General features: G+C 37.1%; 1 protein-coding gene across 2 annotated transcripts; it reads right to left on the bottom strand.

Moving 5' to 3' along the window:
- LOC109223552 (LAG1 longevity assurance homolog 2-like) lies at positions 9,550 to 24,658 on the bottom strand. 2 transcript variants are annotated; one of them, XR_002067592.1, is made up of 7 exons: positions 24,194 to 24,658; positions 20,112 to 20,320; positions 15,047 to 15,202; positions 10,830 to 11,015; positions 10,560 to 10,738; positions 9,766 to 9,845; positions 9,588 to 9,680 (listed from the first exon to the last, which is right to left on the bottom strand). XR_002067592.1 is itself a non-coding variant. In XM_019387917.1 (6 exons), the coding sequence occupies exons 1-6, from the start codon at positions 24,308 to 24,310 to the stop codon at positions 9,826 to 9,828; spliced, it is 867 nt and encodes a 288-aa protein (XP_019243462.1). In that variant the 5' UTR covers positions 24,311 to 24,658; the 3' UTR covers positions 9,550 to 9,825. The 2 variants fall into 2 exon arrangements, 1 of the variants encoding a protein (XP_019243462.1); XM_019387917.1 differs by having other exon boundaries at positions 9,550 to 9,845.

Below are 27,100 nucleotides of genomic sequence, written 5' to 3'. Positions count from 1 at the left end.
TTTTTTATCCCAAAGGCTTTTTCCGATGAGGTTTTTAACGATGGCAAATAATTATATGGCTACCTGAGGACAATTCAAACAATACTCCGAGGCTTCTTTACATATCAACCTCGATATACTAGGGGGCATACCTCGGATCTTATGTTTTCAAGAAAACACTCTCGTGTTCAATATGGGTCTCTAAGTAAAATTTTATAAAGGCGCAAACCGTCAAATGGAGATATGCCCATGTAGTATTGCCCGAGCCCTTTTTAGATTTTCAGATTTAAGCTCTAGGACTGTGGTGTCAAGTTCATGAACCTGGTTCTTCAACTCAGCATTTTTACTATCACTCTCATTAGCCCTAAGTTCCAGGTTTTTGCACTTAGCTTTCAGAATCACACACTCCTTAGACAACTGTTCCTTTTCATTGTTTATAACTTCAAATTCATCAATGAAATCTAGAAGTAATTCAGATAGACTTTCTTTAGACAAAAACTTAATCTTGTCTTTGAGATGAATTATACTTACCTCAGATTCCTCATCGGATTTCCCAATTGCCATAAGTGCTTGTTCATCTCCATCTTCGTCTTCTGAGTCATCATCTGAGTTTCACCCCAAGCAGCAACCATAGCCTTTGTTGATCCTTTGTTCTTCTTGGGATGAACCTGTTCCTTGTTCCTGTTCCTTCGTTCAGCTCTTTCCTTCTTCCATTCAATTTCCCATTGAGGGCATTTTTTGATGTGGTGATTAGTCTTTCCACACTTGTAGCACCCCTCATTGGTTTGTTTTTCAGGAACCCTTGGTTTGTTGTAGCTTCCATTTCTTGAAGGACCATTTTCTCTTATTAGGTACTTCTTAAAATCCTTTGTGATCATGGTCATTTCATCCTCATCTAGATCAGCACCTTCAGTGATTCTGAATGCCAGGCTCCTTTCCTTCTTAGGTGCATCCATCTTCATGGTTTGCCTTCTAAGTTCATAGGCAGTGAGATTTCCAATTAGCTCATCCAACTTGAGAGTGGCAATGTTCTTTGATTCCTGAATAACTGTGATTTTGCTTTCCCAAGAGATTGGCAGTACCCTTGTCAAAATCTTCTCAACTTTGTCTTATTCAAGAATAACCCTTCCAAGAGACTTATGTTCATTTGTCAGTATGGTGAACCTTGTATACATCTCTTGGATGGTTTCCCCTTCCTTCATGGTGAAATTCTCATATTGAGAATACAGCAGTGTTCCTCTGGACCTCTTCACTTGAGGTGTTCCTTCATGTGCAACTTGCAAAGTATCCCAGATTTCCTTAGCAGTGGTACAACTTTGAATTCTACTTTACTCATCTGGACCAAGTCCACACACAAGCCATTTCTTGGCTTTAGCATTTTTCTCCCATTTTCTTAAATCCTCGGTAGTGCAGTCAGCTCTAGTTTTTAGCACATCCACTCCTTCAGCATTCTTCTTTGTAGTTGCTAGAGGACCATCAGTGACTATGTCCCAGAGTTCATAGTCTTCTCCTATGATGTGATCCCTCATCCTGTTCTTCCACCAAGAATAGTACTGACCATTGAAAAGTGGAGGCCTAATAGTGGATTGCCCTTTCCAGTTCCCAGGTGGTGCACTCATGTTGATCTTTTCCTAAGGTGTTAGCCTCTTCAAGGATAACCTGCTCTGATACCAATTGATGTTCTAAACGTCAATACCACACAAGAGGGGAGGTGATTTGTGTGGTACCCAATTTTCGCTCTAGAAGAACCTGGTTCTTCTAGATATACTAACTACTGCTGTTTGCGGAATAATAAATACAGAAAATAAAGAACACGGAGATTTTTACGTGGAAAACACCTGGCTCAAAAGGTGAAAAAACCACGACCTACTACTCAGTAGGATTTTCCCAAACTTCCACTAAAATCACTGAGCCAAAACAGCATTTACAAAAACTCTTTGTAAACCTAAGGATTAACTCTAATCCCGTTGTAGCAACCAGCCTCTAACTGCTGCGACAACTTCAAGTTAACTCTAACTTGAATACTCAAAATACCTATTACAATTGCTTCTAGATAAAGCTGAAAGGTACAATATGAAAACACCCACTACAATTGAACTAGAAATAAAGAAAGACACATAAAACTCTTTATGGAGTTGGTTCTTCAATCTGGTTCATGTATCTTCTGGTTTGCACACTTGAATCACACACGAACCGCTTGCAAAAAGCCTTGCTATTTTGCTCCCAATTCACGTTTAACTTCTGCGTTTTTGTGCAACAATTTAATTTGAGAACATCCTGCAATTTATAGAGTTAGTAAATGAAGAAATAACTAGAGTTCTGATGCAACTCTTCCTTGGTGGAAGAGTTCTAGTTGATTTCAACTTCTAACTCCTTCCCTATCTTGGATAGTGTTCTCTTTGATTAAGGAGTCCTTCTCCTTATCAATTATGCAACATTTTCGATCAGGAGATATTAAATACACCAAGTTAAGCTTATCTCCTTCACATGCATCCCACATGCTTGAATCTGCCCGTTTTTGTGAACCTGGGGGATGGACCACTGGATGGACCTGGTTCATGTCTGAGTTCCTTTGTCAGTCTTCAAAACTAACCTTTACTTGGGCCAACATCCACAACTGTGATGTCTTCGATTGCCTTGATTTTATCGGGGTTGATCTCGATTCCCCAATTTTATATCATAAAGACAAGGACCTTGCCTGAACCGACCCCGAATGCACATTTCTCGGGGTTGATCTTCATGTTGTACTGTCTCAATATGTCGAAGGTTTCCTGCAAATGTGTCAAATGGTCCTACCCGCGCAGGGACTTAACTAGTATGTCATCAATATAAACCTCTATTGATTTGCCTATTTGTTCTTCGAACATATGGTTCACTAAGCGTTGATAACTAGAACCAGCATTTTTTAGACCAAACAGCATCACGTTATAGTAATAAGTACGTACTTAGTGATAAATGAGGTCTTTTCCTAATCCTCTGGGTTCATTTGTATTTGGTTAAACCCAGAGTAGGCATCGAGAAAACAGAGGATCTCGTGGCCGGCCGTGGCATCGATCATGCGATCGATATTCGGCAGTGGAAAAGAGTCCTTAGGGCATGCTTTGTTTAGGTCTTTGTAATCTACACACATTCTAAGTTTATTCCCTTTCTTGGGGACTACAACTACGTTTGCTAACTACTCGGGATATTTTACTTCCCGGATGGATCCTATTTTGAGAAGTTTGGTTACCTCGTCCTTGATGAATGCATGCTTTACTTCGGACTGTGGCCTTCTCTTTTGCTTTACCGGTCTGAACTTCGGGTCCAAACTCAATCGATGAGTGGTGATCTCCGGTGGGATCCCTGTCATGTCAAGGTGGGACCAAGCAATATAATCCATTATTTTTATAAGGAATTTAATGAGTTTTTCCCTGAGCTCGGGAGTTAACCCTGTGCCCAGGTATACCTTTCGATCGGGCAGATGCTCGATCAGTATGACTTTCTCCAGCTCTTTGACCGTTGACTTCATGGCATCCATTTCATCGGGTATTACGAAGGTTCGAGGTATCATACAATCATCATCTTCGAGAGTCCCCTGCGGTTCTGATCTGGTCGTGGCCGACGACTGTGGTTGCTATTTGACTCCCTGCTTTTCCTTCGATTCTGATCCCTTAGTTGATGTTAGTGTCGATACTGGTATTACTGCATCAATTGCAAACATCTTCTTGGCCACTGGTTGTTCGCCGTACACCGTTTTGACTCCTTCCGGTGTTGGTAATTTCAAGACTTGATGAAGCCTTGAAGGTACTGCCCTCATGTTATGGATCCAAGGTCTTCCGAGCAGCGCATTGTACCTCATATCTCCTTCGATCACGTGGAACATCGTTTCCTGGATAGTTCTGGCCATGTTCACTGGCAACATGATTTCCCCTTTGGTGGTTTCACTCGCCATGTTGAAACCGTTGAGCACTCGAGCTGCAGGCACGATCTGATCCTGAAGGCCGAGTTGCTCCATGACCCTTGATCGAATAATATTCGCCAAGCTACCTGGATCAACCAACACACGTTTAACTTGACTTTTATTCATAAGGATAGATATAACGAGTGCGTCGTTATGAGGCTGTTCGATCCCTTCTGCATCCTCATCGTTGAAGGATAAGGTATCTTCTGGTAAGTAGTCTCGGGTACGCTTCTCCTTTGTGATTGTGACTTTGGTGCGTCTAAATGTTGGACCCTGAGGAATATGGACCCCATCGACGATCATATGAATCACGTGTTGCGGTTCCTCTTATTTGTTTTTCCTATTTGCATCCCTATCTCTGAAGTGATTTTTTGCTCGGTCACTCAAGAACTCTCGAAGATGACCTTCGTTGAATAAACGAGCTACCTCCTCCCTTAATTGTCTGCAGTCCTCGATTCTGTTACCATGGGTTCCATGGTACTTGCACATTTAATTTGGATTCCTTTGAGCTGGTTCGATTTGCAGGGGTCTGGGCCATCTAGTATCCTTGATTCGTCCAATGGCCGACACAATACTTGGGGCATCGATGCTGAAGTTTTATTCTGATAACCGTGGTGCTTCCTTAGGCTCGACCTATTTATCGAAGCCATTCTTACTCATGATCCCTCGAAAATTTTGACCTCGATCATTTCAAACGGTATTACGTCCCGGTCCATTGTTCCTTCGATTTGTGCTATATGGTTGGTATCGATCTCTGTTCGATCCGGGCTCTTGGTCGATATCCCTATGAATCCTGCCTTCGGACCTGTTAGAGTAAACGGAACCGGATGGAGCTCCCAACTGGTCATCCTCGACTCTGATCTTCGATTGGTACCGATTATGCACATCGGCCCAGGTAACCGCTGGATATTCAATCAAATTCTGCTTTAGTTGACGTGATGCTACCGAACTCTCGTTCAAAGCCTGGTTAAAGGCTTGAACAAGCCCAATTAACCGAGGGTAGATCTATGCGTTCCAACTAATATCGAGATATGAACTCCCTTAGCATTTCATTGTCCTTCTGTCTCACTCTGAAGAGGTCCGACTTCCTGGTCGTGAACTTTATTGCTTCGGCATGCGCCTTTACGAACGATTCAGCGAGCATGGCGAAAGAATCGATGGAATTGGGCGGCAAATTGTGGTACCATAGCATTTCCCCCTTTGATAAAGTTTCTCCAAATTTTTTCAACAAAACGGATTCAATCTCATCATCTTCCAAGTCATTTCCCTTTATTCCACATATGTACGAAGTGATGTGTTCACTAGGATCGGTGGTCCTGTTGTACTTGGGGATGTCTGGCATACGGAACTTCTTAGGAATGGGCTTCGGAGCCGCACTTTGAGGAAAAGGCTTCTGCACGAACTTCCTCGAATCCAAACCCTTTGGGATCGGGGGTGCCCCCGGTATTTGGTCAACTCGTGAGTTGTATGTTTCTACCTTTTTGTCATTAGCCTCGATTTTCTTTTCACCTGATTCTATCCGTTTAGTGAGCTCCTCGAGCATTTTCATGATGGCGGGATCAGTTCCCGATCCATTATCGTTGAATGTTTCCTACATGGGTTCGACCCTGAGCAACTTCCTGTGATGTATCGAGTTCGATTCTGCTTGGGGCTTGATTCTAATTTTGGAGTTACGCTATCGTGGCCTGCTGAGTTTGTAGCATGTCAAATATCATTCGAAGGCTAATTCCGCCTTCTTCACCATTTTGTGTGTTCCGAACGGCTGCTCGGGAGTCTCTACTGACGCTATTTTTAGGGTCGGCGCCTAAATCTCCACGAATGGCGACATGAGAATTGACATTAATCGGATCCACGTCCTGCGGTGCGTCGGGATTGATTGGAGGTACTCCATTTCCCGAGGCGACTACGTACTCGTTTTCTCCATGAATACCAAGGCCGATGTCAGTGTGAGTGGGTACTGCTTGAGAGTTTGACATGTTGATTCCTGAAATAAAAAATACTCACAAGAACAAGCGTAAAAGTAGTGTGTGTTATGAAGGTTAAAATATTAAGAAATCACTATTTTCCTTAGCCCCACGGTGAGCACCAAACTGTTTACCCTAAAAATTGAGTAATAATTAAACTTGTAATGTAGTTTTTAAGGATATGTGATTTCACCTAATACCAATTGATAAAAGCAAAGATAGATGATGCAAATTGACAATAATGCAAGACAACAAATGTTTGATCAATGTCCTCGAGCTGATGAACCCTCAAGCTTGATAGAGTAAGAATAGTTAAAGAGCAGTAAGTTGATGGGCAGAAGAAAGAAATATTATATTGCTTTGATATTCGTGAATGTCAGGTGTTTATAAATGATGGGGATCCCTCTTTATATACTAGAGGAATCCTAATAGTGGTATAATTCTAATTACGAAAGTAAATCCCATGATTGATACAAACAACCGCCCTTCATTTGATCTATTCCGAGATTTCCGCCGTGATCTCCGACTGGTTACGGATATCTTGCATTTCCGTTATTGCATTTCACTCGAAGCCGGTCATACTAAGTCTCGATTGCTGCTGGCGTCGCTCTCGACGGACACTCGGATCTTTGGATTCGATGCCTCGTCTTCGAGCTCGGGTCTGATTCATTACGAGGTTACCCTCGATGCAGCTCCTTTGTTTCGATCAAATAGCAAAATCGGGTAGGCCAGATTTTGACCATATACAACAGGTACTCTTGTCTTTTCCCCCATTTTTATTTTAGAGGCCTGTCCCACATCTTGGAGAGAACTGCTCGGCCTTTTATGGGCCACCTCTACTTTACATGTTTTATGATGAGGTGCGGCACATAGCAAGCAAATAAACTAGGATGACTTTTTACTCTTCTAGCTTAGTGACACAGGGGTGATTTATGTCACTCGAATTCTGCCCGAGGTTCACCACTGTGCGGCAGTCAAGCCTAGCCTTGACTTCAACCTTTCCAACACTTAGATTTATTTTAGGGACGTTTGGACTTAAAATGATTTAAGCAGCAAATAAAGTAAGTAAAGGCACACACAATTTATAGGAATTTCTTCCCAACTCGTATTAATATGTGAATAGAAGAACACAATAAACCAACCCTATTGCCAAGAACAAAGAACACCCTAGTTCCCTGCCCCAAAAATTATTTCCTACCCTTAGGAATGCACTTAGACGAAATTGGCTAACAATTGCCACAAGACTAAGTTTTTCTGCCTTTTAGGACAGCCTTATGCACATATTTATAGTGCAGGCTGCCCAATTACACTTGGCAGCAATTTAGACAATCAGTTGACAAGCCCCAACTGATGAGCAAACATAGGAAACATGCTATAACGTGTATAACTAAGCCATACAATCAGCCATGATCTAAAAATGTGCTTCCACTTAGCCCCATAATCAGTCATGCTTGAATGGGGCAGTTGTAACGGCTCAACCGCCCTGTCATGTGCATTGCATGCTTGTTTTGGCCAGCTTTCTGCACGCCCAAGGCTGGCATTGCGCCCAACCTTTCCCTTTGACACTGCTCCGCCCCAATGCCATGACCATAGCTTGCCGCATTTTGACTTAGTCGCACACGTCCATTGCCACAGCTGCCCGCCTATGTCAAGTCGCCCTCAACTTGATCAAATCTGCCCACATTAATGTCATTGATTGTCCTGCATTGTCTTGCTTTGTCTTACCATTTCTTTGCCCCTGCTTTGACATGGCTTTGCTTTGCCATTGTCAAGCTAACCCGCACGTCCAAGTGAAATGCGCCTTGCCTCCACTCAAGGTGCGTTTGTCAACCCCGCATAGTCCGTCATGCCGAGCTACCCGTCATGATGTTGCCCCATTTTTCAGGTTGTGTGCCAAGGCCATCATGAAAATCCTTGTCACAACCCACACCTGCCGAGGAACTTTGTCAAGGGGCTAACACTTAGTATGGTGAAACTACACTTCATGATTTTGATAGCTCAATACTTCATTCTTTTTGTGTAGTCCGGAATTAACTCACGTGATTATTTCTAGTCATAGAAAAACAGTAATCTCGGGTTGTAATTATTGTCACGTATATGGCATGTGGGAAAGAAATATTATTTAAATTGTATTTTTATTATTTATATGAAAGGGTCAGATGAGCCAAGATTTAAAAAGATTAAAAGGGCCTAAAATGTCCCTAAACTATGAGAGCAAATTTGTCCGTATTTTAAAGGAAAAATGACATTGTATAGCCGCTCTCAAAATGATAACCAAAAAAAAAAAGAATTTGTATATATATACTTTCTTTATGTTATATATAAAAATATATAAATTTTATACACTTTTTCGGTTACCAAATATAAATAGTTTCTGGTGCGGGCTAAAAATAATAATACCCCTATTGAATTTGATATCAAATTAGTGGATTGATACAGATTTGTACCTCAACTATGAAAATATAATAAAGTTTCCCTCCATTTGATTTTGTCCCAAATATGCCCTTATCATGAGTGAATCGCTCATATTTGGCCCTTCAAAGTTAACGAACTTCGAACTTCTTGTTTCTACCCATTTAAAATATATATTTTTATTAAGATGAAGTGCCACTTGCAAGAATAACCATGGAATGACATTTAATGTTATTTGACTGTGGTGAGTCGAGACTCCGGATCTCTTTGATACTCCTTTTTTAGAGCTCGGATTTTTCTTCTTATTTTATCACTTGATATCTTCCTCTCTTTTTTGTTTACTTACTCGAATCCAGTATTTTACGCTAAACTTAACAATTTTACTTTACAAGTTTAATAATTAAAGTAAAAAATACCTATCAAATAATCATGGTTTAGTGATAAAGATTATGTGAAAGACACTTGTTTCATATTTATTCATTTGGAGTAAAGACCAAGTGCAAATAAGTTTTGCATATCCTGGGTTCAATCCTTCCTTTTTAATATATATATATATATATATATATATATATATATATATATATATAACCTCCTCTGCGCTGCTGCTATATACCAGTTATTTTTTTATGCAGTCCCGTTACCACAAATTACAACGTAGATTCAATCCCTTGGATTAACGTTAAGCAAACACCCCTTCTATGTGCAATAGAAGTCACCGACATAGGAAAGAAAGTTGCAACTTCACAAGCCAATCACGACGCTTGACTGCTATAAGGCACCTAAAATATCATAATAAGATCATTTATTTCCCTTCAGACTGCTATTCCTGTACTTTTTCAAGATATTTCAGACGTTCATACCTAATGGACCTGAATATATTAGTGTTGAAGTGTTCATCATTTTTTCTTTTGGCATAGCACAACCAAAGTAGGATTTCCAATTGTTCGTTACCAGCAAAGTAACAATTCAAGCTAATAAGCAATCAGGGGCAAAAGTTAGCTGATCACATAATCCCCAGGCAAGCAACCAATGGTTTCCAGCATCAAAGAAAGATGCAGTCCCAAATAAAAAAAAATTCCTTTTCTAAATCTACCTAAACATGTGGAGGCGGAGGCTCTTATCCCCTACCAGTATGAAAGTAAATAGAACCAAAAAGTTACTAAAATTGAAGCAGTGAGACATGTGCTTAACCTCCATTTTTCTTTTTTCTTTCTTCATAATGAGCCTAACCTCTTTAAATCAAGCTAAGAGACATAAGCAAAGATGGTATGCTTAAATTGTTTTCATTATCTGGTTAGAGAGAACATTATACAAGGAGATGCCTGTTAGTTTGTACACCTAAATTGTAATATAATTAAAATAATAGACGCCTCTTTTACCTTCTCCTACAATCAAAAGAAAAAGAGAACAAAAACTTAGATGATGACAACCTATACCTAATTGGAGAAGGAACCAGACGCCGTGACAAACCTACAAGGCATATGCAATCTTCCCAAGATAACACGCTTCTGCAGAAGATTTGAGCATAATCTAGTCATCATCTTCTGAATCTGCATTCAAAAAGAAACACATCACCAGCAGTTTAAAAGTATCTTGATTTCCTCAATTGCAATGGAGAATATGACAAAACCAGGTCAGAGCATATAATCAGTTTCCGTATCCCCTTCAATTGCACCAAAAAAATAAAAAATAAAAAAGAAGGAACTAAAAAGAGAGAGAATACAATTTTAAATTTTTCCTGGGCCGGAGGCAGTTCAAAATTCATCTCGAGGGTTGGTTTTGCAACTACCAAAGAAGTAGAGCAGGAAGCAGACTACTAATTTAGAGAAAAGAGGCATAAGGCCTATTTAAAATCTTTTGCAAACAATAGTTCATGTTCCAATGCTAGATAGCAATACACCATTCAATAAAAGAACTGCCAAAAACTGGATTCATCTTAACAGTCAGCTGTATAGGACATGAGCATCCAATTTCCGAATATTAAAATAGAAACGAGTCAGTACGTTAATTGCTATAATATCTCATTCATCCAATAACGTCTAAATTCTGATTCAGTTTCAGCTATTTGAGAAAATGTCAGCAGGGCGCAAGACATTTGGATTGTCAATCTTCATGTTTTTTTCTATATTGCTCTCCACAATTTTTCTTTTGAATAGGAGAAAAGAAAAAACAAAGGTTAATCACAAACGTACAACAGTTTCAGCACCAGTTCAATAACATAAGATAGCTGCAGTTTTCCTCAACTTCACTACAAAGATGCTCACCAGATCTAATATCTTCCCCAACTGTTCCTCTATTTTTCAACTGCCTCATGATCATTGAACATATTAGAATCCACCAATACAAGTGGAACACAAGTAGAGTCAAGAGCATTGTGTTGAAGACATAGTATACCATTGTATCATAGACCTCAGACAGCCTCAAGACCTCACATAAATAGTAGCTGGGTAATGAAATACATCAAAGCCATTAGGAAAACCCAGAAAAGGAAGGGAGATAAATTATATGAGTTCAAAATCTGGTAAAGGCCAAACCTTGAGGATTGTATGACCCAAAATGGAAAGAAAACCAGCCTAAGTACAAACCAAGAGATGGCAAAAAGACCAAAGAACAAGCTAGCTCCAAGCTCCTTCTCTGAGTACTTAAACACTTTAGCGGCTTCAAGAAAGACGTCACTTCCATCGTGCAATGCAAGAATAACAATCCCAATTCTAAAGAAGCTGCGAATTTGAAACTCAAAAAAATTAACATACCAACTGCTAAAGATCAAATCAGAAGGCAGTATCTTCAATATGCTTCATTTGCTAATTTATCTCCTGGATGCTTGTTAAATTATTTTTGGTAACAAGGAAATCTCCGAGGCCAATGGCGTAAGGTTCAAAACTCGGTGACAAACAGTCATGATTAGATGAAAAACAATCATGACTCTTTTATGGTATTTCACTGCGAAATAAGAAGGAAAAAAGAGGTCCTCATAAGAAAAAAAGGCACCATTAAGATATTGCATTTAAGAAGTGATGACCTTCAACTCATTTTTTGGCTTATCCTTAGTAGCCACGAAGGGTGAACTTTTTCTTAAAAATCATTGACCAAAATATCTGCAAGTTAACTAAAGCAAGAAATGAATGGATTCACGTCAAATTAACTTGAAGATCACTCTGTGAAATGTTTCGTAAAAGGTGAATTCAAGTATCCAAGCAACAGATTTTCAACATTTCATCCTACAATGACGTTCATAAAGTTGCATTTACAGTGATTGCTGCTAGGACTTCACCTACTTTTGAAATAGGGAAAAGGGTCTGATTTACCCTTCTAGTTTGATAAATAGTATACTTTTAACCTCCATTATATTATTGGTCAATTTAAAGCCTTACCATTAGCAAAGTAGAAACAATTGCCCCTATTTTTAACGGAAGTCCACTGTGGCAATTCTTGTTTCAAACTCTACATGTGTAATCTATTGATTGGATGATATATAATTAATTATATTAGTTATCATTTCAGAATATTCTTTTTTCATTCCAGATTTTTCTTCTTTTTCTCATCCTTCCTCTTCTTTCTTTTCTAATTTTCAGGCCGCTGCTATCTTCCCTTCCACGCCATCTTTGCTTTGCTTCTTCTCTTTCTTGTTTTGTTTCTTTCTTACATAGAGAGAGAGAGATTTGTTGGTGAATTTGATACTAAACGGAATGAAGGAAAAGAAAGGAAAATGGAGTAGGTTAAAAGTTGAGGAAACCTTTTGGTTGTTTGGAAAGCTTAGGTTCGCCAGCCACCATTTCTTCCGGCCAGATTTCAACTTTTGAGCAGAGTTCTTTTCATCTTCATAAGAAAGAAGGCTTCCAAATAAAAAAAAAGAACCACTAGATCTGAATTATCCAACAACATTCATTAACACCGAACTGAAGTATCTAGCAAAATGTATTATTAGTTCAATCTCTTACCAAAAGCTTAATTTTGCAGCAGTTTCCATTAAATGCGAGCCCCAAAATTCAGTTTCAAGAACCACCAAACTCAATGGTACTTTTGACATCAAAGTTTAAACTAAAGATTTTCTCTTTGGTTGCCTTCTCCAATGGTTTCTTGGTTATATGGAAAAGAAATTAAGAAAATATGATTTGTTTCTGGCTAGATAGAGGGATGAGGTGGGTTGGTTCTAGTGTTGATTAAGATTATGGTTATTGATGGCTTTTACATTAATTAGGTATTAATGGGTAAAAATTATCAATAATGAAAGGAAAATACTCTGAATAAGAAAGAGCAAAAGAGAGAATAAGGAAAAAGTAAAATTTGGTGAGGTGGCATGCCACATGGTGTCCACCTCACCCAAAATGTCAGGCCACATTGGATTTTAATAACTGGGCCCTTGCCAAGGTGGACTTCCGCTAAAAATAGGGGCAATTGTTTCTACTTTGCTAACGGTAAGGCTTTAAATGGACCAATAGTATAATGGAGGTAAAATAAAACTATTTATCAAAGTAAAAGGGTAAATCAGACCCTTTTCCCGTTGAAATATGCATAGAATCTATGACACGAGTCAGTTTAGGCATTCTATCAACAGAATTGGTGAAGACCAATTGGCTTTAAAAAAATTCCATGACACCTTAACTTAGTACGATTGACTTGTACACAATAACCAGACGACCTCAAACATAAAAGTAGTCAGAGTTGTTTATATAATCAAAATGCTATAAAATGTTAACTATCTCCAAATCCAAAGGCGTTCATTCAATTTCACTACCAGCCCAACAAGAATCTCAAACAGGACATAGATTAAATACAACGAGAGTAACCTAAGTTTTTTTTTTTTCTTAGGTCCACCCAACAAAATCTGATAAATAAGATTTGAGCGCCTCAGGTTGAAGATCTGCTAAGAATGACATTGCATTTCCTGGCAAATTCAAATATTGTTGTTTCAAAAACTTACGTAACGTTCGAGAGGAATAATAATTAAACTCCTGTGCTCTTGGACAGTTAAACCAGACAGTTAACTCATGACAACAACTTATAGGTTGACAATATGCTCTAGCTTGGACGGTTCCTTTCGTTGTGCACCTTTATTTATTTTGATTATGTACCAGACATGTAATGCAAAAGGAAAGCAAACAAGCAATAAAACTGTGTTCATAATACTGTGGTACCAGCTATTTATAGCCTTAACTTTTCTGGATACTTCTCTCTCAAGAACAGAATGTTTTTGAAGATGGAAAATCTCAGTGATTATATACAACAAAAGCACCATAATTAATTTTTTTCTTAAGGATGCTTAGCCATATCCATGGCTAACGAATAAAATTAAACTTAAAGCAAAAGTTATTTGTCCAAACATGTTTATTTTCTGCCCTACTCTGCTTGTCACAAACATTCTTCAGGAGTCAGCCTCCTTCAAAAGATCAAGTTTTCAGCAAAGAGAATTTGCTAATCTATAAGAATGATAAGATAATTTTGATCCTAAAACCTAAAGTTGATGAACCTCAAACAAAGTCTTAATAGATACCATAGAAGATAATCAGTTAGATAAAGTCATGAAAGAGATTATCACATGTTAAGAAAATATATAATCAGAAAAGGAACCAGGACAGAGGGAGGGGGTGTGGCCCAGTATAAAGCAAAGTTATATTTATAATTTGCTCAGTTTCGTGAAATCAACAGATTAAGTGCAAGGAGAGGATAATTGACTTTTGAAATTTGACACATTTCTTCACTATGGTAGATGAATTAAAATTGAACCCCAAAGACTAATCATTATCTGATAATCCGACCACGAATTTAAATTTGACTTAAGAACATTTTTTAGGTAAAGGAAACGGGTATAGAGAAGCCATAGTAGTACTAACTGTATGTCACTTGCATTAGAGATTTGACCAAAATTGGAAAGGTAAGACAACTTTTTAATTCTCTCTCTTTAACCCTCCTTGAATAGGGGCAAAGCTCACGCTACTCGTCATGTCAACTTTGCCTCGCGTACGCTTACACTGTCTAACAAATTTCCATGACAAAGTGATGAAGCGTCAATAATTGAAAGAGAGTAGGGTCAATTTGATCAATGCTCATCTGCCAGGAAATCTCAGGAAAAAAAAACAAAAACAAATTGTACCAAATATTAGAATAAAGCATCTTATTCATAGCATTGGCAATATATTGCAATTGCATTCCTCTGATATTGCCTTTACAAATAAATGGAGAACTGCTTTGTACCTTATTAGTTGTTTATTATATTTTCTTGATAAAGTTATTAGTTGTATATATATATAAATGATCATGTCCAATTACAAATGATTAATATTATTTCTTTAATTGTTAACATAGATATGATTAATGTTATTCATATGAGTATGCACAAAAACATACTGCCAATATTCAGATATATGATTGTTCATTAGATGTTCAATCTTTTTGTTTCATTCTACATTCTCTATTTAAACCTAGTTACTCAAAGTATCAAATCAACTTTCACCTTGCACTCTAACGCCACCTTCGAAAGAAAACAAAAGCAGACACACAATTTCTTGAAACATGTCCAAACAACCCCGTGGTCAGTGGTTGACTAACATGATAACAAATAACTCAGACCTAAACACATTCCCACTTCCTATATGTATTTCATCCAATATAGATATAGGGAACTTCTAAAACGGTCACTTCATACTATACAAAATCTCATCATATTATGTCAAGGTAAGTATCTATAAATCCCAAAACAGAAAAGAAAAAAGTGATAAAAAGGTACAAACCTCTAATGAAGTAAGGTTACCTTGAAATGTACGAGTATGATATCAGAATAACTGTGACTATGTGATGAGACATCATCACAGAGAAGTCTTTCCTTCGTGTTTCCCAAACGAGGAGGGCAGCAATGCTATAGAGGTAGAACCCACATTGGCACATATAGATAAATTTTATTCCAACCCTACAATGTCAATAAGAAAACACATAAACTATGTTAGACTATCAAACTCTTTGGAAGAACCAGGATGGTTTCTATATTCACATGGCAGAAGAAGATACATCTACATAACAGACAGAGTCAGACAGCTGCTAACACGATGACACTTGCAGAAAGATACTGAATAGAGGTGACTTAATATGGCTTACAATAAGAAGGAAAGACACAAGGAGATAGCTAAGGAATGGAGCAGGTCTGCAGTTACAACTATCCAGTGAAATTTTCTCATGTATATGTTGATTGCAAAAGGTGAAAGAAAAAGATGGTGCTTTAAGTGTCACTTGGGGGAAAAATGTTTAACCAAAACAAATAAGAAATGAATAAAAATAAGAGAGAAGAGTTGAAGGAGATGAAGAGGTAAGTGCCAAGATAACAAGAGGAAAAGAATCGATTTTCATGAAAAGGAGAGATTTGCAAAATTGCCAGTCCCGGACCAAGGGCTATAGAAAGAAAGAGCCTTGTTGAAGAATAATGGAGGCATATGGTTTTCTATGAGAACAAAAGTAGGGGTAACTATTTCTGTTTCTTCATTTTGTAAGGATTAGACACAACTCTTTTTCCCTTGGTCTTTTGGATGGTTGCAGGTAAGGAACTTTTTACTTTTGTGCTCTTTCTTATTATATAAATAACTGGAGCAATTGGATGCTTGCAAATGGAATCTTCAAGTACTAAACAGGACATGAATTGAGAATTCAGTAATAAAGCATTGACAATGAACAAAGAGTTCTGAGTAGATGGACATGTGCATATATTTGTGACATGCGGGAGAGAAATCTTGTCACCATGCAACTTTTCTGGTGAGAAGGAGTTCTATCAAAGTTATTGTAGCTATCCGTGAGTGTTGTGCATCAACAAGCACTACCAGGAGGATCAGAACTCTCTGGCGACCAAACCCCAGAAAACCCCAGAATTCTCAGCAAGTTTATATCACGCGCCAGTGCATGGGGAGTTTCCCCGCAACCTTCTGGCGAGATCGTATCACCTGTGGGCCACCTCTCCATTTTAAATCAACCCATCGAACTTTCCCGACATTCCAACCATCATCGGAGGCCGCCTGTCAGATTTTTGTGCAGAACTTTTCTTGTTACTGCTTTCCAGACACTCTTACACATATTTTCGGGGTTCTGGGAGTTGATTCAAGCAGAAAGAGCCACCACTGTTTCTCTGACATTCCGATAGTTTTTCAGCGATCACAATATTCACATATGTCATTTCTGTCAATCAGAATATTCCAAAATATTATGGTGATACTATTGAGTATTGACCTTCTTTGGAAGGCTATTTTCATAAATTGCGGCTACTTGTCCAATTATGCATTGGGATTTAAAAATATTAGTTATACAAAATGGATTCAGGTAATTCAAACGATCAGATGACTTCCTTATCCGATTAAAATCAGCTTCTTAAGAACAAAGATACACGTAATCAAGCATCTTCGCATGTTGCATCCGTTGTTCAAACTAGTAATTTTGTAGCTTATGTTTCCCCTGTGCTCTAACCCAAGAGCCTCAAATCATATTTCTGGCAACAAATCTCTTTTCTCTTCTATTTCATATTCTCAATCTCTTCCAACTATTACATTGCGCGATGGAACCAAAACCATGGCAACTAGAGTAGGTCAAGCTATATTACTGCTCTCTTTAACTTAAATTCAGTCCATATCCTTGGTTGTTCCTTCAATCTAATATATGTTAGTCTTTTTCCTCAGTCACTTAATTGTTCATTTACCTCTCTCGATAACTGTGTTATCATACAGGATCACAGCATGCAACGGCTAATAGATGTCAGACGTGAATCACATGGACTTTACTACCTCAACGGCTCAACCTTCCAAGATCACCACAGCTTCTCATGTTACCGACTTACTTGGGTTACTTCATAGACAATTTGGAAATTCCTGAAGAATCTCCTTTCTCTTTGGTCCATTCATATGTCTAAGGTCCTGGTTGAGTTAGCTCTACTTTGGAGTTACGTTACTTCGTTAGTTTCATTGACAATTACTCAAGGTATACGTAGATTCTAATGAAGGATCATTTTATGTTGTTTTCTACTTTTCAAACTTTTTCTGCTCAATTTGAGATTTCTATTCGCACTTTTCTTAATGACAATACACCAGAATATTTATCCTCTCACTTTCAACAGTCTATAAACTCTAGTTTGATTGTTCATCGAACATCTAGTTCTCATACCTCTCAATAAAATAGAGCGAGAGGAAGAATAGACATCTCATTCAGACCACTCACACCATACATATATGATTATTACATGTTTCATTGCGTTTTTGGGATAATGCGGTTCACACCACATATTATTTGATTAATCGCATGTCTTCCTCAGTTATTCCGGATCAAGTTCCACACACTATCTTATTCATATGTTCATTTTTGTATTCTCTTCCTTTGGAAGAACTTGTTTTGTTCGGAATCTAACCCCTGGAAGAAATAAATTAACCCCTTATGCTCTCAAGTGTATACTGTTCACAATTATTTTCGAGTTCAAAAAGCTTTTGCTACTCATCCGACCTTCGTCAATACTTTTGTCAGCTAATGTCACCTTCCTTGCACCTCAACTTTATTTCACACCTTTTACTTCTTCTAACCATCTTGACGTCTATGTGGTTTTACTGGGAGATCCTATAAGTCCTCATCCTCCATCTTCTCCCACGACACCACCACTCATTACTTATCATTATCGCCAGAACGTCAAGTCTAGATAATTCACGCCCTATACCGGATTCTTTATTTATTGCCGAATAGTCTCCCAACATATAGTCTTGATTCACGCCCTGCACCAAATCCTTCGCCTACTATGGACCTGCCTCGTGGACATAGTCCACCAACGGCCATCCAGAAAGGTACTCGCCAATCCTAATCCCATGTATATTATTGAGTTATCGTCGATTAATATCACATCATTATACTTTTGCGTCATCTTTGTCCTCTATTTTTGTTCCTAAGACTAAGCACCTTCTTATCCAGGCAACATGTTATGATCATGCTCGCAACAGGCAAAGATTTATGGGTATATACAGTCAAGGTTGGTACAGATGATCAAGTTGATCGTTTTAACCTTGTTTTGTTGCTAAAGGCTATACTTTAATATTTGTATTGATTACCGTAATACTTTCTCTCCACCGACTAAAATAGCATATATTCGTCATTTCCTATTAATGCCCACTATTGCCATTTGCCTCTTCATTAGTTAGTTAGACATCAAGAATGCTTTTAAATAGTGCCGATATCACCTGCTTCTACTAGGTCAACGAGAGCTTCTTAGTGATCCTGGAATATAGGCAGCTTGTTGGAATTGAATTACTTGATATTGCCTTTTTGGTGAGCATTGTAATTCAATTTTTGGACTCTCCACGTGGTAACCCATTATGCCTTCATTACATAAAATCTGCTCCATGTAAAGGGTTGCTCCATGGGGATAGAGGCCATAATCATATTGGGTAGGATCACTTTTGAATACACGCTCCCCCTTTGTATATTGTGTTCGGGTTTGAGGTAACTTGGTGTCTCGAAAGAGCAAGAAGAAAAATATGGTTGCTAGGTCTAGTATCTATTGCGAAAGCAAAATACCGAGCCATGACTGTGGCAAATTGTGAGCTTGTATGGATCAAGCAACTATTTAGAGAAATGAAGTTTGAAGAGATAGGTTGTAATGAAACTTGTGTATGATAGTCAAAGAACACTTCATATTGCATCAAATCTGGGGTTTCATGCAAGGACCAAGTACATAGAATTGATTGTCACTTTGCATAGAAAAGATACTCTCAATAGACATTAGAAGTCCGTAAAATTTGATCAACTAGAAAATATATTCACCAAGTTTCGTGCCGGTCCCCAGATTAGTGACAATGTGTAACAAGCTCGGGACATACGATTTGTGGTGCATCAACTTGATGAGGAGTCTTAAGAATATTTTGACATTAACAAAAATATTTATAGAAATGTAATTTTGTAACCTTCATGTTCTTTTCTACTTTAGGATAGGTGTACATCACTATTTAAACGCCACAAAGCTAGGGGGTATAATCAAGCTAAGCTTTCTCTCAATATGCTTTCTCGTGTTCTTTATTTCTCACATGGTACCAGAAAGGCAGAAGTCTTGGGTTCAAATCTCACCGCCACCCAAAAATATTTCCATGTGTTTGGCAAGACAAAAGTATTTCATTTCATAGATCACCATGTCCTAATCATCCCGCTTGAACTTTCAAGAAATCAGCCCAGTTACTGAAAAAACTGTAGGTCCAGGTTATAGCACTGTGATTAACCCAATTAAAAAGCAACAACCAGTGCCACTCCTGTCCGCATATCAGCAGATCACAGTAACAAACATGTAAGAGGATCATGGGGCTTCTTGACAAGAGATTTCAGCGAATAAGCAAGCAAAAGAAGATTTTCTTTCCCTTTTTTCTTCTACAAAAAGAAATCAGAGCTTTTTCCTAAGGTGCTGCAAATTTTTTGAAATACAAACTCCTAATATGAGTCCCAGGTGGGAACTTAATAAGAATCAAAATACTTACGGTTTTTCGATCCAAGTTTTAGAGAATTAGCAACGCAATTCTGTGACTTCCTGAACTATTTTGAATTGGACCATTAACTGTTAATTTTAGATATTTCCTAGAAGTAATACAGATGAAAAGACCCCTTCTGAAATTCAGGGAAGAGCTGCAAGACAAGGAAATTTGAGACTAAAAGTTAGAAGTTCCTAAGTCAAAATGGAAAATAATAATACCAAATCTTAGGGACTTTCTTTTGTAGTCATTCACTAAAAATAACTATCTACTTTCACTTTTAACACAAAGATTAGATGTCGAGTGCCATTCATCAGATACTTGGTCATAATACAAAGGGGACGCAATACTCACTGTAGCTCTTGATTTGGCCAGCCCCTGAAATACTCCTTAATGTCTAGGAACCATGGCTCGTGATAGGCAACTTTTAGGACACAAAACTCAATAGTGCCATAATATGCAAGCTTCCACATGGATTCAGAGCATTTAATAATTTTTGCGCTTGTAGGCTCATCAATTTTCAAGTGGGTGGTTCCCAATCGCAGCAACAAAATGGCTAGCCTCTGTTGAACAAGAAGAATGCATAAGAAACATGGATGTATTAGATTACAGGGAAAGAAGTTAATCGGATCTGTCAGTCACATAGCTACTAGTTCTGTAACAGTGTCCAAGATAATTTTTCAATAGTCTCCTTTCACTTTCCCATCATATAATCTCCTACACTACTTTCAAGCAGCTGAAATCATCTTTCATGTAAAGGAGTGTCAAAACCAATACTAGTTTGACAGTTAAGACTTAAGACCCCAATTCATGCTGCATAAACCTTTAAATCATGAAATTGTAAGAGCATAAGGATGATAAATGTTAACCCGTACACTGATTCAGACTGGCCCTAACTGAAGGCACTCTACTTACTCTCTCAAGATGCAACAAATATTGAACTAAAAATCATATCTCAAAAGTTACATATATAACGTAGTGCAGTAAGTGAGGAGGGGATAATTCTCAGGTTTCTATAAGCAACGGGAGGAGGAAACCATATGTTTTAGTTAGTGATGCATTCTGAAATCAATGCACCATTAGAAACCGATATTCGTTGTATTCTTGATATAATTTTGCTTTCATTTCAATTGTATCATTGAAAAGAATGAAAAGGAGGATAGCTCTTGTCAAATTGGCTGTTGACAAATACAAATGGGCTACTTATATATGATTCTTAGTCCATGCACAATAAAGTACATAACTTTCCTATTCACAATTAGGTGAGTAATTATTCTCCTACAATAAAGTACAGAATATTCTAAAATAGCTTATGAATTCTAGTATTCTACATTATAATCTTTTACTCAATTCAATAAATCCAGACATGTTGTAACTGTAAACACATTTTAAGATGAAACTCCATTAATTTTCTTGATTTTTAACATGCTCTCTCAAACCCAAGGTAGTGAAACAATTCCAATTTGCAAAACAGGAACATAGTAGCTGACTGGACAGTGCTGTGGCTGCTCATTGAATAGTAACTTGGTGTAGTCTGTACACTTGTGTCATTGAACGACGTGCTAGTTCGATAATGACATGTTGCTTGGAGATGACATTTCTGTGTTGGTCAACTGGATGCTGACTGGACAATATGGAGGCGACTGTACATGTCTAAATTTCGGACTGCGGAATGTTAAAATGACAATGACTAAATACTGATGCGTTATTGAACGTCAATTTGGCATTTCTAACCGAGAATTAGACAGTGACATGTCGCCAAAGGAATCCTAATTTGTCAACTAACTTTACGTTGATTAGATATAAATGGACTATTGGCTTGACAGGTCAAAAAAAAAAAAAGGGCAGTCCGGAGCACGAAGCATCCCGTGTTCACGCATGGTTCAAGGAAGAGCCGACACAATGGAGTGTGATGTAGGCAGCTACGGCTCGATTGGCTTGACTAGTCAACAGACATAAAGTTAATTTATAGGCCATTACTTTGTTAGTTGTGCGTGCTGACTTGACAAGTCAACTAATGTGAAGTATTGAATACCATCGACAAATGTGAACTGACAGTTCAGCTACTCATGACATCAGCGGCACGATCACCAAAAAGGACGTGGTACCGCTGAAACGGTTATTGGAAATGGATAATGATAGTAATACGAAAAAAGAACTTTAGCCAGTCAAGCAGCATAAGGACACTTCTGTTCCGGCAAAAATGCTTAGTTCTTTCACATCACATTGAGGTTCTAATACTATGTGAAAACAAAGAAATGACAGAGAAAAACTCTTGCTTAAATTGACTGTTGACAATATTAGTTAGGTCAACTTCCAATAAATGAAGAACGGAGTCAGTGGACAATGCAGAACTCTTCCCTTGGACCTATAAGTAAACAACTTTAAATTTCAAATCATTCATTACTTTGAAGTTTGAAGAGTAAACGGCTTAAGGTTTTACATCTAACTAAAGTCCGACTCTAAAATCCTCTTATGTAAGTTTCCTAAAGCATAGTCAATCATATGTATGGATAAAGGAGGAAGATCACTACAGACTGACAACCAGGTTTAAAATAGCCAAACTCTGATGATCTTTTTGTCTACTGAATACATAATACACTTCACGATCAACTAACTACAGAATAGAGCAGAATGGGTACAAAGGATTCATACAGTAAATCCCAAATAATTTCGTATCCAGGCATAGTTGATTGATTGAGTACATCCAACCATTAATAATTGTTGAAGTTAGCTAAAATTAAATGTTAAAAGGTTAACTGTTTTATCGGCTAACCAAAGTTAATTACTTAACATGGTACTCGAGTTAACTTTTCTATTGGTTAACCAAGAGCTTTACCCTGATGTTGGGCTCTCATGTTATGTTATCTATGCTCCAGATCTCAACCCTAGGCATGCGAAGGGTGTTAGATTCCCACATTGATCAAGAGTATGGCATGTAATCTTTTTATATGGTCTTGTACTATCATCACCTCATGAGTTACGATTTGAGATTTAGTAAGGTCAAAGGTCCATTTTCTTAACATGGAATTAGAGTACGTAGAAGTCTTGGATTCAAACACACTACCACCTATTATCAACAAAAAAATGTCCACGTGCTCTTGCCAATAAAAAGAATCGGACGTAGGAGTGAGTTGAAGGAATAACTAAATACTATATAAAATGTGTGCTCTCTAACAATTTAAATTTAGATAAGGTGGTCACAAAATTCAGCAGATTTGACTCCTTAAAGATACTTCTTCTTTCAGGGGTGGAGGTAGAAGCCTAAGTGCGGGTTCGGCCAAACCCAATAATTTTAGCTATTTATGTTAAGAAATTCACTAAATATGTATAAATATTAAATTGAAAACCCAGTTAGTAGCTCTTAAAATCGTCATCCTAAAATTTAGAACCCATAAAGTTGAAATGCTCGCTCCGCCTCTGTCTTCTTTACCATGCATTTGCTTTAAGAGATCTGGTGCGTTTGGTATATGTCTATTGTTTTACCGGAAAATATTTTCTTGATAAAATCATTTTCTAATGTTTGACGAAGATGATTTTTTCCACCAAAAAGTGTTCTCCATTGCGAGGAGAAAATAACTCCTATCACTCTTCTACTCTTATCACTTCGTGGCAGAACCCATTTTCCTATGCAAAAAAATATTTTTACCAAAGGAAAAAAACAACTACTACATTACCTTTGGCAGAAATCATTTTTTTTTTTGTTTTTGCAAACATCCCATGTCTTATTTTATATCACTTGCTTCAACAATTACTTGTACATTGTTGTCAACCTTTAATACTAAGAAATATCACCATATTATTCCCATACATCACCTTTTAAGATAGATATAAGTCACCAATCTTTACACCCAACCAAACACCGAAAAATCATCTAGAAAATGGGTTTCCCAAGTAGAAGATTGGATGTCTTTGTAGTTCCTTGGGGTGTCTTTTGCAGATCTTTTCGTATGTTTTCTACCTTTTTAGTATACCTCTTTTATATGGCCGTTTTTGTTTTTGGCCTTATCATTAATTAAAACTTATTTACCTGATTAATGAAAAATGATTTTCTAATGAAATATTTTTCGTACAAAACATTATTTTTACCGTTATACCACCCTCAGCTTACCTTTTTAGCAGCTCATATATATTTGTATTTAACAAATTAATTATTTTAACCCATGGTTTTGAGTGTAATATTTTCAATTGCCGTCATTACTCAAGTCCAATCACGATGAAGCAGCTAATATTCCAAAGTAATACGACAATCACATCCTGTAACTTTTACGGCCGATTTCATAGTTATATAACACAATTACTTTGGATACAAAAACAATAACTATGTCATAACAAATTAACTTATTTCTATATTGCTTACAAATAAAAAAATCCACGCAACGAGTTTTAACAAACATAAAATAAGGTTAAAAGCTTAATCAAATGAGGAAGCTTACGCGAAAGATGACTCTGTCAAGGAAGAACCTGGCGGCGAAGAAAGCAAATATGAAGTAAATCGCATACATCAAATCCGGAACGCCAGGGGCAACATCATTTACCCAAATCGAGTCCATTAGAGGATTTCAGAACCCTCAATTTTGAAATGACAACAAAAATTTTCCTATAAATTCACATCTATCATCAATCAATTGTTCCAAAATCAACAATAATGTACGGAAATGAATTGTCAATCATTGGAATAGACACGAATTCGCCTTATTCCCACCGTATTGTTGTGTCAGGCGTATGGAGTAATACAAGGAGGAAGAAGAGGTGGTGAGATTGTGAGTGGCGAGGGCCCGGGGGGGGGCTTGTTTTTTTCTGCGAACTAAAGCTTTTTGAAGTTTGTGGTCCTCTATGGTAATAAATTGAAGAATACGCAATCGTATACGGCTAATGTCGACTCGCTGACACCGTGACCTCACTGTCTACAGATGCAATATGCATATAGTACGTACGATGTAACTAACTTGAAATTTCTTTTGTTTTTTTTTATTTTGTTTTTTTCAACATTCAATATTTATTATGTTTACCTATGAATCCTATTATCAGCGAAAAAGTATCATACTTTAATTTACGATTTAAATTGAAAAAAAAGTTAAAATTATGTTGTGCTCTAAATGCCTCTCTCTCCCTCTGGCCATTTGATTTTTGAAGTATCATTAAATTATTATGTTATTATTAAAAGATTTATAAGCCATAAGAGAGTGTTTAAATGTATGCATGAAAAGTATTTAAAAAAAAATTAGAGATGATCCTGGTTCACCTTGTCTTGGATAATAATAATAATATTATAATAATAATAATAATAATAATATTATTATTATTATTATTATTATTATTATTATTATTATTATTATTATTATTATTTTGTCTTGTCTTGGATTTTACTTATTAAACTTAAATCAACTTAATCATGTGTACAAAATATTTAAACCAAACCACACTTACAAAGTAAAAAAAAAAATTATTGTTTCTAATTTCTTGATTTTAGCCACTCAAAAAAGTTTATTCGTATAAAATTGTTAAAGTTGTCATGCTTCCAACAAGAGTTGTAGTTGCAACCTGCATGAGAAAGTCCAATGCTCGAATCGAAAAATATTACTTCCTCTATTTCAATTTGTTTATTTTACTTTTTTTATTTTAGTATGTTTTAGAACGAATGTCACTTATTATATTTGGTAAGTGTTTTATTTAAATATTTTTATTTTACTTAATGATAATCCCTTATACGTATGATATGGTATGTTTAATAAAACTATGAGATTCAAAGGGTATATTTTATATCTCGTACATATTTTAATTAAGACTACAAGATTAATTCATAATTCTTCTTTACATTATTAATTTTCACGCTAGTCAAACTAACGCAAATATAGTTGTATAAGGTAAAATATGTTCATATTAAATGATCGCATAATAAAGCGATACGTGGAGCCGAAGGCAGATGGAAAGCGACGCAAATGGCATCAAGTCCAAGGGCAGCAATCTCGTTTGTCCCCGAAGGGAATGTTGTTCATAAAGACAAAATAAATGCCTGCCACCCATAGCATTTAATGGAGAATATTCTATAGCATTAAGTACGTCCGTTACAGAGAATATGACATTCATTGCCTACCGTTACATATTCTTCAATGGCCCCCATAATTCTCATTTAAGAGGGGCTTGATGTAAGGCCCTGTAAAAAAATTACCAAGAAATCAAGGTTTATATATGGTGCCGAGGTTGGCTAATGTGTAAGGCCCCGTGAAGTTCTATAGCTAATTCGAGCAATTTCGAGCTTAGGAATACAATTTAATTTAGACCCGAACCACAAGAGAAATTACTGGAGTGGATAAAGTTATTTAGATACTTGAGGATAATTATTTTATTAATCTTTGAGTGTTGTAATAATGAGGAATACTTGGATGTTAATTTCAAAGCAATAAAACTAAAGAAAATGCAGTGAACTATCTCCCAATAGCGCAACTACAACACAAGAGGGAAGCAGAAATTTTAGCAAATCAATGAGCTAAAGCCTTATAGTACAACTATAGCACCAGTGGAAAGACTATACTTGGACCTTTTAATACCTGAGCGGGGAGAGAGAAAAAATAAAAGGGTTTCAAGACTAGGGCTTTCTTTCCATCACCCATCCGGTCAAGGCTTCCAATATACACTTAAGGTTAGTTTTTAAGTGTGTTTTTATGATGGTTGTACTTCTCAATCACTAGTTACAACAAGGTTTTTTATTGGATCCCATAACTTCAAAATCTCAAGACCGCCCCAAAAGTTGTCTTTCAAGATTTGGTCTGCAAGAGGTAATATTTCACTCTTAAACCTACATGCATAGATTGTTAGTGAATATATGAGCAAGAAATAAATACTAGAGCTTATGTGATGGTGACTGAAAGCCATAAGTGTTTAACCTAGATCTTTGGGTGTTGTAGAGATTTTTTTATAAGTTAATTAATAAAATTTGGTGGATATGAGTCCATTGATGATTATAATGATGCTAAAGAAGGCAATTAATGGATAAAGGATGTTGTAGTATCTCTTGTTGGAGGGGAGGAGGGATTATTGGATGAAGAAACACCATTACTAGAGGCAATAGAATGTTATGCGCTCTAGGTGCTTGATAAAATGTCTTAATGAGCTGAAATCATGAATTTCTTCCTAATTATTGTTCAATTTTGTCATATCATTAGTTGATTGGAATTTCTAGAAGTATTGGGACATTGTGGCAATCTAAAGGAAGCTCAAGCAAGGAATGTTAGCTAAATTCCCTTTATAGAATCGGATTCTATGATCTCACTGTAAACTCCAAGTACGATTGCCCAAAGTGCCAATTCTTATCGTGTTAGATTGCCTCAAACACATGATTG

The sequence above is a fragment of the Nicotiana attenuata genome, chromosome 3 (genome assembly GCF_001879085.1).
Source record: "Nicotiana attenuata strain UT chromosome 3, NIATTr2, whole genome shotgun sequence".
Lineage (NCBI taxonomy): Eukaryota > Viridiplantae > Streptophyta > Magnoliopsida > Solanales > Solanaceae > Nicotiana > Nicotiana attenuata.
Note: the sequence above shows the minus strand (reverse complement) of the source record. Positions and strands in the feature narration are given on the sequence as shown.